Raw genomic sequence first — 16,366 nt, forward strand, 5'->3', positions numbered from 1 at the left:
TTTTTTACATCGAATTTAATTTTTAATTAAATTTGTTAATTTACTTATAAAAACGTAATGGTACTCGTTCAAATGGGCTAATTTTTTGTGCATAAGCATATTTTGACATGAAGTTAACATCCGTACGGTTCGATCGTTAAAAATAAGTATTAAAAATGTACTTTGACCAAGACTGCTAAAACCGACCGAGGTCAAATGTACAAAGTGATCGGTTTTATTTCAGAATCCAATTTAATTCTTATAACCGACCACCTTAAAACTGACCACCCCTTTAAGGAGACGGTCAGTTTTATCAAGAAGGTGGTCGGTTTTAGACAAGGAGGCGGTCGGTTTTCTGGGAAATATTATGGTCAAATATTATGATTTTTTGGCCCTAACCGGACGTAAACGCAAAAAAATTTAGCATTAAAACCAAAAATTCACAAACCCATTAAAAATTTACTATAACTTTTAATTAAAGTATCCTAATCATTACAAAATTTACTAAAAATAATCTTTAAAATACAAATGACATTATTCAAAATCGTCAAAACCATCATCATCTTCATCATCATCATCATTCTCATTGTCACATTCACTTATTTCTTCTTCTCCTTCATTTTCATCTCCTTCATCCTTATCTTCTACATCATCTTCTTCGTCTTCTTCTTCTTCTTCACGCCGAATAAACAGTATTTGTCCATATTGTGCAAAATCGATAAAGAGCGAAAACGAGGTCGATGCATTAGATCTATCTTCCTGAAAAGCGTCCTCTATATCATTTTGCGCAAAGATAGATTCATCAATTGGGCGACTTTTAGATTTGACCACCGTATATATTTTCGCTTTTAGATCCAATACACTAGGAGCATAATATACTTGTGAGGCTTGACTAGCTAAAATGAAAATCTCATTTGACTTCAAATTTGAAGTCATATCAATTGTAATAACACGATTCTTATCAATCCTCACACCATTACCAACACTATCAAACCATATATATTTGAACAAATATATATAATTGCATCCTTGATAAATAAATCTAATAATTTCTTGTAGTTGACCATAATAATCAAGATTATTTCCGTGCAAATTTCCTTTAACAACCATACCAGAACCGGATGCAGATTTTGTTGAAAATTTATATCCATTAAATTGACAAGTCTCAAAAGTCATAACTTTTACAACCGACCCTTCAAGTAAGTCCCTAAAACGAGGTCCTTCCACCTCATCTTTATCAACCTAAAAACAATTCAAATCGATGAGACGTTGTAATTATAAGAATTAAAAAAAAAACAAATCATGCAAATTAAAAATAGATAAATACCTTTTGTTTAAACCAAGTTTTAAATCGACTTTTGACAATACGATCTAAATCTTGAGGTGTTGTTTTCGGGCGTTGTCGCATAACACGATCTTGGTACTTCCTAAAATATAAACAAAAATTAACAAAAATCATGCATGTGTCATTAACAAAAATTATTACGCATATTTTTTAAAGTAAGATTTTGGTACCTTAGATAAGGTTGAACTTCATGAGAGTTTAAAAGAACATATTCTTCCGCTAACTCTCATTCATCATCACTCATGTATCGAGTTCCTTCCTTTCCAAGAGATTAAATTGGATATTTGATCACTTGTAAATTCTCGGAATTTTGCACATCAAACAAAACCTCGTTACGACGTACCTTATTATGGATCGTATCAGAGGAAAAATAAAAGGAACAAATATTAAGAATCTCCTCCTCCATATATCGTTCGGAAATTGACCCTTCAACCCTTGCTTTATTACCGACTTTTTGTTTTAATTTGCCCAATAATCGCTCAATCGGATACATTCAATGCCAATAAGCAGGTCCAGCAAGTCTAATTTCTTCGGCTAAATGTACAACCAAGTGTTCCATCGAATCAAACCAACTTTGAGGAAAAATCATTTCCAACAAACACAACGCTTTGATAACCGATTTTTCCATTATTTCCAAGTCAGTTTTTGTAACCACAGATGAACATAAATTTTGGAAAAAGTTGGAAATTTCCGTGATTGCATCGGCAATAGGCGACGATAGAAGTTCACGAATTGCGAGAGACAATAATTTTTGAAGAAAAATGTGACAATCGTGCGATTTGAATCCATAAAATGTACACTCCTCAACATTGTAACAACGTGATATATTTGAGGAATAACCATCCAGAAGTTTTAGTGAACTGATCCATTCACACAAAAGTTTACGTTATTTTCTATTTAGGGAAAAAGGTGCTTTAGGTGACTTTCCTTTCTCATCGATCCACAAATGTGGTAACACCCCAAAATGCTTGCAATCCGCTCTTGCTTTTTATGATCTTTTGACTTTGCCGCATTGACAATAGTAAAAAAAATATTTTCAAAAACATTATTTTCCGTATGCATGATGTCAATTGAATATCGTAAACTATGTGATGACCAATAAGGGAGTTCATAAAAGATTGGGACATGAGTCCAATGATGCTCTTCCCCATATCCGACACTCCTTGCCTTCAAATTAGTCTTTCCGGGTGGTGGAAAAACTAAACCATCAAGCAATTCCTTAACACCCTCACTGGACAAACGACCACGAAACAATCTTCTTTCTTCGTTATGAAACAAATTACTTTTTTGATGGAGTGGATCATTTGATTCAAGGAATATTTAGTTTGTGCCATAGAAACTACATTTTCCACAATATTTTAATTGAAACCCTTGCACGCTTCCAAGACACACTTGACATCCCATCTTTCCTTTGCCCGACCACCCACTTATCATACTCATAGAGGGATAGTCACTAATTATCCATATAATATCCGCTCTCATTGTAAAATTTTGTTTCAAAGATTGGTCGTATATCTTCACCCCGGTATTCCAAAATATCTTCAATTCATCGACGAGAGGCCTTAGACAAACGTTAATATCTTTTCCAATACTATTTGGACCCGGAACTATATCCGTCATGAATATATAAGGCTTTTTCATACACATCGATGGTGGAAGATTGTAGAAAACTATCACCATGGGCCACACACTATATGTTTTTTCCCGGTAGGCTTTTTCGGGATTTGGGCCTTGTTTGGGCCTGAAGATATTCTGGAAGGTTCTAGAACTTAATAACTCTAAAGATATTCTGGAACATTCCAGAATTTGGGCTTTTTCTTTGGGCTTTCAGCTTAATGGGCTTTTCTGCCTTTTCATGCATCTTCCCTTTTCCGCCTATATAAAGGAGTAACTAGGGTCACTCATTTCTCACTTTCTCATTTCTGAATTCCCTTCCTCTTTTCTTCTCCTAAAGATCTCAGAGAAATAATTGTAGGTCGGAATTTTTTAGCCCCAAAACCTTCACTTAGCAAGCCATCCCCTTTTTGCAGCGTTACTTCAGGTAAAATACCTTTCTCTCTTCTTTTCTTTTGCTCCTTTTTGCATAGCTTGTGTTTTAAAATTGTCTTCTTTTGCGCCTTTTTTGTTCAGATGGCTGATAAGAGAATGACTCGTTTGGCCAAGATGAACGTGGCCAAAAAGTGTAATGAGTTCCCCATTCGATCAAGGTACACTTCCTTGATTGATATGATCACACCCGAGGGGATGAGTACCTGTCTGACGCGCATCTGGATGCGCACGACCACATCAGTGTCTTCCGGGATCCAAAGGAGCTGGACAAGTTGAGTACTTGTTTCAAAATCAAGGAACCTTTCAAGCTGGTTCTTGCAGGTCCGGCCGACAGGGCCTGTCAATAGAAGAAAGACGCTTTATGCGTCTACAGGGACACTCTAAGGGCAGGTATCAGACTCCCCTTTGACCCATTTATCCCTGTTCTGCTAGCCAATATGGGCATCAGCCCTTTCAAACTCCCTCTAAACTCTTGGAGGTTGATTCTTTGCTACTTGTCGCAATGCGCCAAGCACAACGTCCCTACCTCGGTTGCTGTGTTCAGAAAGATTTTTCAGTTCAAGAACAGCCCCGACAAGAATCCGGGGTGGGTTTCTTTGAACCAACGCCCCACCGTTCCCCACATAGTGAATGGGAAGTCCATCCCTGACAATAACTTGGGGTGGAAGAAGGATTTTCTTTACGTCCTTTGGCAGGGCGGCGATTGGGGCACCCTTTTTCGTTCGTCTTTTGGGCTAGCTATGGATGGGAGCCCTAATGATATAGTTTTATCTGAGGAGGAGACCAGAGCCTTCAACCTCCTTACTCAAGATAATGGGACTTCCCACTCTTGGGATCTTATCAGGGAGACCGTTCTTGTAGAACGTGGCCTTTCTCCCGTTCCTAAAAAGATATGTTTCCTTCCTTCTCTAGTTGTCTTCGTTTCTCCCACTTTTTACTTTGCTAATTTCTCAATTCACTTATCTTGTTTGTTGCAGTGGCTGAGAAGATCGAAGAGGCTACAAAGCCTAAAGAACTGGAAATGACCAGGATGAAACGCGCCGGGAAGGTCTTCACAGACCCACACCTCGGGGATTGCTTCCCGGAGTTCCTACTCCAGGTGAAGGAAGCAGGCGAGGAAGGCCCCCGCCAACCTTTACGTATAAAACAAAAACCATGGGCTTTCTTCCAACCCGCTTGGGGAATCCGGGGAAAGGATTGGATTGTCGGCAACACAGCGCTTGCCAAGGAATGGTCTATGCATTCTATTTCTCCAGTGGATTACCATGATCTTGTCCTTCAACAGGACTTAAAGGCTAACGAGCTTTTCGGAGTTCAGGCCTTGGCTAGGGTACGTCTTTTTCTTTTGATATCTATAGCTTCCTGCCGTAATTTTTCTTGTTTCTCACTTTTCCTTTGTCTCTTGCAGGCGAACGTCCACTTTCAAGGGGCAATTCACCAAGCCAAGCCTTGGAAAGTTGGTCTGGAAGACACAAACAAGAAGCTGGAGGAGGCTAACTAGCGTATAGAGGCTCTTGAAGCCCAACTTGCCTCCTCAACTTCTGATCTTGAAACGGCCAGGGCTGAGATTGTTATTCTCAAGGCTCAAAAAGACAAAGCCTTTGACGACTGGATGGATACTCAAGAATTCAAGGATTTAATGGTAGAGCACGATGCCCTCCTCCATCCAGTCAGTTATAAGGAAGGCTGGGACGCTGCTGTAGAGGCTATCCAGGACAAGTTTCCTGAGGTCCTTGAACAATCTTCCTTCCCCTGCCCTCTGCAAGTCCCAGCACTTGGGGGCGTTGCAGATAAACTCGCCAATCCGATTAAGGATGGCCCTTCAGTGTCCCCGGTTAGAGCGCCCTAAGGAAGTCAGGGCCAAGGCCAAAAAAGAAAGGAGCTTGAATCCAGCTCTGAAGAGGAGGAATCTTCTTCTGAGGAGGAGACCGAGCCTATTATAAAGAAGGCCAGGATAGAAGAGCCTCCCAAACCAGCATCCCCTATGGCATCCAAAGCGTCCAAGGATAGTTCAGAGGAAACCTCTACGGAGACTTCTGAATAGACTTCCGAGGGACCGACTGAAAAGACGTCCGAGGAGACTTCGGATATTGGTTCTGAAGAATCTGAGCCTTCTAAGGCCTAAGTTCTTTGCGTTATTATGTATTTTTCTTTTTTAGACAATATTGAACTTTGTAATTGACTTTTACTATTTTCACTTGTATTTTCCAAGTATAATCATGTTTTTTCCGAGTTTTCAAACTCAAGTTTATAACTTGGTTTTATCCTTCACAATGCATCAATCTAATAGGCTAGATTAAGCCGAACACTTTTTAATATAACTTGGTATTCTTGATACCTTACATAAGATGGGTTCAACTCTGATAAAATATAAACATATAAAAATCCTAAGCAAGCAAAGCTTCAAGGTGCTTTTAAACCTACTTGTCACTCTGACAAGTGAGAATCGTGCTTTAACTGTTTTACACATAGTAAACCTTAAGGTTTTGCGCATGCCAAGTTCTCGGGACTTCAAAACCATCCATAGTTTCAAGCTTGTAGGTTCCTCTACCTTGAACACTCTTGACCTTGTATGGCCCTTCCCAATTTGGAGCAAGCTTTCCTTTCTGCCCTACACCAGAAGCTTCCACCTTCCTTAAGACTAAGTCACCCTGTTTGAAGAACCTTTCTTTAACCCTCAGGTTGTAGTAGAATGAATCCTTTTTCTGATATTCCATGATCTTCGCATACGCCTCATCTCACACTTCATCAATTAGATCCAGGGCTAACCTTTGCCCTTCCTCATTTTCCTCAGCATTGAAAGCTTGAATCCTGGGGGAGGAATGTGATATCTCTACAGGAACAACTGCTTCTACCCCATATGCTATCATGAAGGGAGTTGCTCCAGTCGTGACTCTGCAGGTAGTCCTATAGGCCCATAGTATTGTGAGTATTTCATCCACCCAGTTATTCCTCGACTTCTCGATCCTCTTCTTTAGTCCATCCAGGATTATCCGATTCACAACTTCCGCTTACCCATTGGCTTGCGGGTGAGCCATAAAGGTGAATCGTAATTTAATTTCATTCTCCTCACAATACTTTTTGAATTCCTCATTTTTGAATTGTGTTCCATTGTCAGTGACTAGGATGCGGGGAATTCCATATCGGCACATGATATTTTTCCACAGGAATTGTGCAACCTGCTTAGTTTGATTTTGGCCAAAGGCTTGGCTTCAATCCACTTAGTAAAATAATCAATGGCTACAATCAAGAACTTCCTTTGTGTCGTGGCCATGGCGAAAGGTCCAAGTATATCCATTCCCCACATAACAAAGGGGATAGGTGAGTTGATGGAGGTCAGCATCTCGGGGGGTTGTCTAACGACAGGTGCATACTTCTGGCAGCAGTCACATTTCTTCACATATTCTTTGGCATCAGCCATCATTTCTGGCCAATAGAAGCCTAAACGGGTTATCTTATGAGCTAGCACTCTGCCCCCCAAGTGTTGCCCATATATGCCTTCATGTACTTCTTCAAGAGCCAAGCGTGCCTCATCGGGCCTGAGACACCTTAAGTAGGGAACCACAAAAGATCTTTTATACAAAATCCCATCTATCAAATAGTACCTTAGCGCTCGAACAGCCAACTTCCGTGCTTCAGTAGCATCATTTGGCAACCATCCGGTTTGAATATGAGTCTTAATGGGATCTATCCATAACGTCCCCAGACCTATCGGAGCTACAAGCTTAAAATCAATGCTCTGTGTCTTCAGAACACGGAAGTATACACTTTCTGAGCTTTCCTCTATCTCAGATGAAGCAAACTTTGATAATGCATCTGCGTTAGCATTTTCCTCCCTCGGAATGTGCTCAACATGGCATTCATCGAATTGGGTCATCACAGCCCTTACTAGGCGGACATACTTAGCCATCGTATCATCCCTTGCCTCAAACTCTCATTTTACCTGGGATATGACCAGCTTCGAGTCTCCACAGACTTTTAAGTTCTTGACTCTAAGTGTCCCTGCTAAGCCAAGTCCAGCTATCAGAGCTTCATATTCTGCCTCATTGTTTGTGGTCGGGAAGTCTAACTTCATGGCATACTCAATCAAGAACCCATCAGGGCTTTGTAAAACCAAACCTGCTCCACTTGAATTCATTTTTGATGCTCCATCAAAATAGAGCACCCAATATTCTTTCTCCTTATCATCATGTTCTTTGTCCCCCTTATCAACTTCCTTGTCTTGAGGTAAGGTATCTCCCTGCCCCTCGACTTCTTGGTTGGGTATGGTACATTCCACCACGAAGTCAGCTAACGCCTGGGCTTTTATTGCCGTTCGTGGTTTATACTTGATGTCGAATTCTCCCAGCTCTATTGCCCACTTGATCAACCTCCCACTAGCCTTGGGACTGTGAATAATATTTCTCAAGGGCTGATTTGTTAGCACTTCAATCTTATGAGCCTGAAAGTAAGGATGCAACTTTCTCGAAGCCATTACCAAGGCTAAAGCAAACTTCTCAATAGTTGAATAATTCAACTCAGCTCCATGCAGAATTTTGCTGATATAGTATAGGGTGTCTGGATTTTCAGTTCCTCCTTAACCACTACAACGCTCAAGGCATTCTCTGAAACGGCCAAGTTTAAGTATAAAACTTCATTCAAAGTTGGCTTGGCCAACAACGGGGCCTGAGCCATATACTTCTTTAATTCCTCAAATGCCTTATGGTTTTCCTCACTCCAATTAAAATCTTTGACCTTCTTTAAGGACTTGAAGAACGACAAGCACTTGTCCCCTGACTTGGAGATGAATCGTCCCAGTGCAACAACCCTTCCTGTGAGCTTCTAAACATCTTTAATAGTATTTGGTGGTTCCATGTCCAGGATTGCCTTTATTTTATCGGGATTGGCCTCGATTCCTCTATTGGAGACCATTAATTCTAAAAACTTTCCAGACCCTACTCTGAAAGCACACTTCGTAGGATTTAACATCATCTTATGATATCTCAGGACCTCAAAAGCTTCCCTCAAATGGGTTATATGGTCAGTCTTTACTAGACTCTTGACTAACATGTCATCAACATAGACTTCCATGGTCTTGCCAATAAGATCCTTAAAAATTTTATTTACCAACCTTTGATAGGTGGCTCCTGCATTCTTGAGACCAAATGCCATAACATGATAACAATAAACACCAAAGTCAGTGATGAATGATACCTTTGGAATGTCGTCATTGTGCATCTTGATCTGATTGTATCCACTAAACCCATCCATAAAGCTCAACATCTCATGCCCAGCAGTGGCATCTATCAAAGTATCGATCCCTGGTAACGGGAAATAGTCCTTAGGACATGCATCATTCAGATCAGTGAAGTCCACACACATCCTCCATTTTCCATTGACCTTCTTCACCATTACAGGGTTTGCTAACCATTCCAGAAATTGAATCTCCTCAATGAAACCAGCCTCTAAGAGCTTCTCTACTTCCTGTTTTATAGCTTTTTGCCTCTCTGGAGCAAAACTTCTTTTTTTTTTACTTCACTGTCTTCCAATTTGGGTCCACATTCAGCTTGTGAGTAATCAGTTCCGGGTCTATGCCTGGCATATCAGCTGCTGACCATGCAAACACGTCACTATTTTCTTGCAAAAATTTCACCAACTTCCCTCTAAGGGGCTCCTCGAGTGTGGCTCCAATAAAAGTGACCTTCTCAGTATCCTCGGGGGCTAAAGGAATCGAAACCAAGTCTTCTGCTGGCTTTCCTCTTTTCTCATCATTCTCTCGGATATCCAGATCTTCAATAGGATGAACCTGCCCCCCGACTCCGGCTGCCCTCAAAGAGGCAACATAACAACTTCTAGCCATTTTTTGATCTCCTCTCTCTTCTCCGATCCCATCCCGGGTGGGAAACGTCATAACTGAATGATAGGAAGAAGGGACTGCCTTGAAGGCGTGTATCCCTGTTCTTCCCATGATAGCGTTTTAAGTCGAACTAGCCTTCACCACCATAAAGTACAATATCTGAGTTGCTTGCCTTGGTTCCTGTCCTATGGTTATTGGAAACTTGATTATCCCTTCTACGGGGCACTCCACTCCCGCAAATCCATATATCGGCATGTCGGTTGGGGTCAATTGGGAGTCATTATATCCCATCCTTAAAAAGGTGTCATGGAGCAAGATATCCACTGAAGCATCATTATCCACAAGGACCCTTCTCACCGGGCTGTTCCCTATTATCGGGGTTATGACCAGCGGGTCGTCATGGGGAAATTTTACACCCTCCAAAATTATTAAAAGACATTGTTACTCCTGTCCTGGCGCTCTTCGGGGCTTCCCCAAAAATATGCATAACTTCTCGGGCATACGCTTTCCTGGAGTTCTTGAATAATCCAGCAGCAGTTGGCCCTCCAAAAATTGTGTTTATCACAGGCCCTCGGGGTCACGGTCCTCCGAAGATTTTATTATCACCGGTCCCCTAGGTTGGGGATTTCACCCCTGATCTTCTTGATCTCTTCTTCGATCGTCAAAGTTTTTTTTCACATTGTTCTCCTGTCTCCTCCATCTCCAGTGTACTTGTTCAATCTCCCTTTTCTAATAAGGAACTCAATTTCATCTTTCAGCTGCCTACACTCATCGGTGTCATGACCAACATCCTTGTGAAATCTATAATACTTGCTCTTATCGAGCTTGGCAGGATCGGCCTTTAAGGGCTTAGGCCAACGAATATCTTGATCTTTCTCGATTTCCATTAAAATTTGGCTCCTTGGAGCATTCAGCTTAGCATACTCGGTGAATTTTTGTCCAAGTCCTCCTCTCTTCGGAGTTGAGTCAGGGTTTTGCTCAGTTCCGGGATACTTGTCCTTAGCGATGTATTCCAGATCGGTCTTTCGTTTCTTGCCTCCAGCGGGCTAGTTGCTCACGACTATCTTCTTCATACTCTCTTCCACCTTGATGTACTTCCCTGCCCTATCTTGGAGCTATAACATACTTTCAGGGGGGCGTTTGGCCAAGGACATCTTAAAAAACTCATCCCTAGTTCCCTGTTGCAGTGCTATCATGGCTACCTTGTCATCAAGGTCCGGGACTTTTAAAGCTTCCTTTGTGAAACGATTCAGGTAGTCTCTTAAGGATTCTTTCACCCCCTGCACAATGCTCATGAGGGATGCTGAACTTTTCTCATGCACTCTCCCACTGATGAATTGCTTAATAAAATCCTGACTTAATTCTCTGAAGGACCCAATAGAGTTTGGGGGTAAATGACTATACCACCTTTGAGCCATACCCGACAGGGTTTGAGGAAATGCCCGACACTTAATAGCATCATTCACGGGCTGTAGCAACAGTGCATTAGAGAATGTCCTGACATGATTGGCGGGATCTCCAGTGCCATCATAAGCTTTGATAGTGGGCATCTTGAACTTCCTTGAGATATAGGCATTCATTATTTCTTCAGTGAATGGTGGGGTAGGATCATCAGGATCTCTAAGGGGGAGAAGATTGCTTGGATCAGCCCTTGGGACAACTGCCCTTCTCTGTATCGGACCATCCGGGTCTATGATAGGGGGAAGATTCCTCCCCCTTGGGGGTAATGGGGGTCTTGTGTTCTGGTGTGACTCCAAGTCGCGCTTCAGCCTTTAAATCTCAGCCTCATGAGCCCTGATCCTTTCCTGCACTTCTTGGGAATTCGTCCCTTGGGTGCTCCTAGGACGTTAGCCATCGACTCTTTGCCAGCACGCCTCCTTCTTGGGGCCACTTCATCATCTGAAGATTCGTAGTCTCTCTCAGTGTAAGGACCAGAAAATTCTTGATCCTCAGGGATAAGAGTCAATCCTTGTATATAGGGGGCGATCGCCCTCGTGCTTCACTGCGCCCAGCATGTTCGCTTCCTCCAATCTCGGGGTAAAGGGGCATCCCATATGGGGCGTTAGTAGTCATAATAGTTAAATACTCATACCCAATGGGTAGAGAATTCACAGGTGCATGTAGTTGTTGAACTTGGGGATTCGTACCTTGAGTAGCCGAGGGAATCGTCCCTGGTGGGTGAGGTTCAGTTGCCCCTATCTGGGCTTCTCCTTGTGTGGTTGCATAAGTTGAATGAGGAGGTACCTCCACGGTTGACGAAATCACTTGGGTTATCCCCGCTGGTGTTCCTCCTTCAAGGGCTCTAACTGTTTTCCGTGTTCTCGCCATGGTTGTTATTGTGCTTTCCCACAGACGGTGCCAAATGTTATGGATTAAAAACTAAGGTATATAATTGCTGTGTTTATTACTAAGGAACGTGAGCTTCGAGGTTTGATTTGACTGCTCTTGTATTTCGTGACTCAATCTGCCTTAACAAGATGCCTACGTACCTTGCTGATTACCAAGGATCAGGTGAAAAAACGTAGTTCTGATTTGTAGAGTGAAGCCCCTTATATAGATGTTGGGAGTCCTTGAATTGGACTTGGTATAGGAGACTTGGTAGTCAAATCTCAGAATTAGAATGGACTTTGGAGTCCTAAGTGGTAGGAAACTGATTCCTTATCCTTCTAGGTCCCTTGGAGGCTAATCTGCAAGGATTTATGTCCTTATTGGGACTCTTCTCAATAGCTAATTTTTCCCTTATAAATTAATTACGAAATTAATTAATATTCAAGGTTTTGGGCCTTCTTTGTTCCATCAGGCCTGATCTGGTCCATCGGGCCTTATCAATGTGTTAACCTTTTTGGTATGAATGTCATACATCTTCTTATTAGGCCTAGCAGCACAAATCATGTGTAATTAATGTAATATTTAATTACATAATCAGGATTTATTTATCCCCTATCACCACTCTTCTCCATCCGTGAGATGACTTATTTCTCCATCTTTCACATCTCTATTTTTGTACCATCTCATGTGATCGGATGTATGTGCCGACATATATAAGCGTTGTAATCGAGGGATCAAAGGAAAGTGTCATAAGATTTTTTTTGCTATTTTTTACCAACTTTCCTAGAAACATCCCAATAACGATCTTCACCACATATATCACACCCAACTTTATCCTTGTTATCTCCATAAATAACATACAATCATTCTCACACAAATCAATTTTTTCATATTCAACCCTTAAATTTTATCGCTTTGCAATTGCTTACCAATCCAACTTCGATCAATGGTTTCAGTTATTCTCAAGGAACTAACAATGAGATTTACAGAAGGGGGTTTGAATGTAAATCTCAAAACCTTTTCAAGTTTTGAAAGCTAAGTGTATGATGAACAGATGTGTCTGAATTGCTTTAAGCAAGTGCAGACAGATGTATATTCAAAACATAAATGTAAAGAACACAAAGGCTTTAAAAAATTTTCTGGTGGATTTGTTGTTCCACCAGAGATGTGTATTTCAGAAAATCTGTGATATAAAGAATTGCACACAGCTGCTTCCTAGTACAAACTAGATGATTTTCTCTCTAAGTTTTTCTAAACAGCTCTGGAAAACTCACACCTAATTACTAGCTGCAACTTGATTTATATATCACCAAGTTTTTCAAGTGAAGACAAAGATAAAATACAATTATAAAATAGTCCTTCACATGTTTCTTCTTCATTTCTCTATCCAATGTAATCTAAGGTAATCTGTGAATCTTTGAATACTTCCTTGTTTGCACCGGAATAGAAATGCTGCTTTTTCTTGATTCCTCCAAGAGGCTACCACATTCCAATTGTCTATGTCAACCCATGTGCCTCTGTCAGCTTATGAATTGTCACTATCAACTGCTCTTATCCGTTGATGCTCTTATCCGTTGAAGCTTTCATCCGTTGGTGGCTTTATCCGTTGATGCTCTTATCCGTTGATGCTTTAGCAGTTGAAGCTTTATCCGTTGATGCACTCATCCGTTGATGAATGTTATCCGTTGAAGTTTTAGAGACATCCGTTGAGGCTTTATTTCTCATCCGTTGAAGGTCTTTAATTTACCAGTTGATACAACTTCATTTATACAAAATTATAAGGCATGAAATATTTACAATTAGCCCTCCTATTTGCAAATCCACTAGTAGTCAACATGACTTATAATTTCCTATAACTTCTAAGAATTATAACTCAAATGCAGAGACTGAAATGTGCTACAATACTAAACTTATTTTTAAGTAAAGCTACTCCATCAACGGATAGCCAAAGTGGTCTTATCCGTTGAGGCTACAAACACTAGATTTCTACTTAAGTGTTTTGTTTAACTTATCATAAAATTAATACACATATATTCCTAACAATCCCCCCTATTTATGTCTACTAGAATTGTAGGCATAAATTCAGGGTTATCTTGATGATAACAAAACACTTAACAAATATATTAGTTGAAACTAAGTAGAAATTCAAAAGTGCTGCAAAAGTGTATGTACTGAGATAAAGTTGAAGATCTACAGTGTTTCCAAGGGTGCTCCTTTAGCCTGAGCAAATCATTTTCTATTTCTTTGTTCCCTTATTTTCTTCCCTAGCCTCCTGTCATTTTCCTCTACTTGGAGTTGGATTTGTCTGTAGAATTCAGCTTCATCTTCATCACTGATATCCAACTTAGATTGCATGTCCTTGAGAGTTTCATTACTGGCAATCTTAAGCTGGTCTTCAAGTCTGAAAAATCTTCTGACTCCTTTATTGTCTCTGAACTCCATCAACCAATGAGGTGATTTATGAATTGTAGTTCCATGCTCTGGGATGAGTAATGTTCTAGGCAATGAATTTGACTCCCACCAAGTCTTCCTTATGCTGACAATCTTGTTGAGAATCTCAATCTTGGCAGTCTTGGTAAAACCAGTATCCCTTTTGTAGACTCTAATCAAGGTAGAATAGCCCTCATTTAGAATTCTTTGAAGAGGCCAAGTCATTTCCACACCTCCTTTATACTTGAACACTAGCCTTTCTGGTAGCTGTCCATAGGCATTTATTCCCCTTACTTCCTCCAGCTCATCCAGGTAGAGTTCAATATCTGTATATTCTTTTATGTCACAAATATGAACATAATCATACTTTGAGGCTTGTGGCTTATGCTTAGGTTTATGTTTCTGAGTGAATTTCCTTGAGGTTGGGGGAGGTATGGATTTGGATTTTCTTTTCAGTTCCTTTGGTGGTGAAGAAGTGGTTAAGAAGGTAGGCAATTTGATGGTGTCCCAATCAATAGGTTCCTCTTTAGGGATGATTGGTTCACCATGGATATTTATACTGGGATCAGCAACAAAAGGTTCATGAATAGAAGGTTGAGGTTTGGATTTTGATTGAATTACTTCAGTGTCATCTTCACTCTTCCTTTTTGTCATAACCTTCTTTCTGTTACCCTTCTGCCATTCTTTCTTTCCTCACTTTCTTCTTCCACAATTTCACCAACCATATTCCCCATATCCACATTTATGCTTTCAGTCTTGTTTCCTTTACTCTTGTCTTCAATCTTCTTCTTTTCTTCAATTAGACTTGACTTTAGCTGTTTTTCAAGCTTTGCTTGTGCTCTTTTGTCAGCCTTCAGCTTTTTAGCTTCTTCCTTTAGCCTCATGGTCTCTTCCCTCTTGGCTATTGAGAATTTGGGATGTCCTTGAATCACACAGATACTCTTTCCCTCTCTATAGATGATAGCCATATTCTTTCTTTCCACTACATACTTGGTTTCTTTGTGCTATATGATATTACCACCCAAAACTTTGTCTTCATCAGGCTTTGGAAGGGGAAAATCCACTTCTTTTAGCTGAGCAGGAGTTAGAGGGTTCTTTGTAGAGGCCTTGTTGAATCTAGTGGTTGGCCTGAGTACCATGGGGTTCAGGTTCCTTGAAGAGGTTTCTCTAACCTTATTCCTCCTTACTGGCTTGTGCTCCATAATGATTGGCTCAACTTTTGTGTTATGTTTCACATATAGAGATTTTACAGTTATAGAACCAAACACTTATTGCATCCTTTCATCAATTTTCCTCCTATGCTCTTTCACCTTCATCTCAGCTGCTGCTAGCTGGATTAGATCAATTCCATCAATCTTTCTTTGATTTAAAGTGTTGGAGAAGTAGTGTTGGCAGGAACTAGCACTTTGGATATTTGAGTTTGTATAGATGGCTCCCCTTCCCCTTTATTCTCCCCCTTTCTGTTATCATAAAGGAGAGGGGTCAAGCCCTGTGCTTTAGCCAGTTGCACTAGAAGACTAGTCTGAGACTGTTGATTTTGAAGAATGGTCACCATAGAGTTTTAATAATTTAAACTCTTTCCTCCAATTTGGCCATCTTCTTTTCAGCATCTGATTCTCTTCTCAGTCTCAATAACAGTTCCTACATGGTACCAAAGGGCATGATTGCATCCAGCTTCTCAGTATTATAGGATTTTAAGTCAGCTATATCCTTTTTGAGTTCATCCACACTTAGATTATGTCTTAATTGTTGTAGCTTCATGAGATGTAGAGAATCTAAGTGGGCTTGGAGAATGGCCTTTGTACCAACATTGGAAGTTTCCTGAATTGCCTTTTGGATAGCCATGACTTGTTTGACTAAGGATACATTGAAATGCCCTGGTGTAGACTCCTTTGTCAATGCCCATTCAGGTAACTCTAGAATAGAACTTGGGCCTTCATCTCCCCCTAAGCTCATGCTTCCATCAAAAGAGCCAAAGTCATCATCATTACAATTTACTCCAAATTCTTCAGATGGCTCTCCAGCTGTAGAAGGCATCATATTGACAGCAGCTTTATCCCTTTGTAGAGATTCTGAAGTATGTACTAGGTTTAAAGTCTTTTCTGCCTCCTCATTGCCCTGAGTAGCCAATAGTTGATAGGCTGACACAGGATGAGTAAAAGTGTTAGCATCCAAGGAAATGTTATCAATTTTAGCTTTTTAATGTTGCTGAAATTGTCTTTCCTTATCAACATCATCCACAATCATTGACTCACTAGCAATGGTTGGATCCACCCTTACATCTCCTGTACCTGATTTTCTCTCAATTTTTCTCTTTTCTTGCATCAGGGGCTCCCCCTGGCTCACACTCCTCACACCCTCACCTGCACCTACTAAGGTGGTACTCCTTTCACTTTCTT

The 16,366-nt window shown here is 40.6% G+C and overlaps 1 protein-coding gene across 1 annotated transcript; it reads right to left on the reverse strand.

Annotated features, from left to right (window-relative positions):
- Positions 1–513: 513 nt before the first annotated feature.
- On the reverse strand, positions 514–2,944 carry LOC141660833 (uncharacterized). The gene is made up of 5 exons (XM_074467819.1): positions 2,694–2,944; positions 2,283–2,555; positions 1,825–2,184; positions 1,307–1,406; positions 514–1,221 (listed from the first exon to the last, which is right to left on the reverse strand). Exons 1-5 carry the CDS (start codon positions 2,942–2,944, stop codon positions 514–516), a joined length of 1,692 nt encoding a protein of 563 aa, XP_074323920.1.
- Between the last annotated feature and the right edge of the window lie 13,422 nt (positions 2,945–16,366).

Source organism: Apium graveolens, chromosome 5 (assembly GCF_009905375.1).
Source record: "Apium graveolens cultivar Ventura chromosome 5, ASM990537v1, whole genome shotgun sequence".
In the NCBI taxonomy this organism is placed as follows: Eukaryota; Viridiplantae; Streptophyta; class Magnoliopsida; order Apiales; family Apiaceae; genus Apium; species Apium graveolens.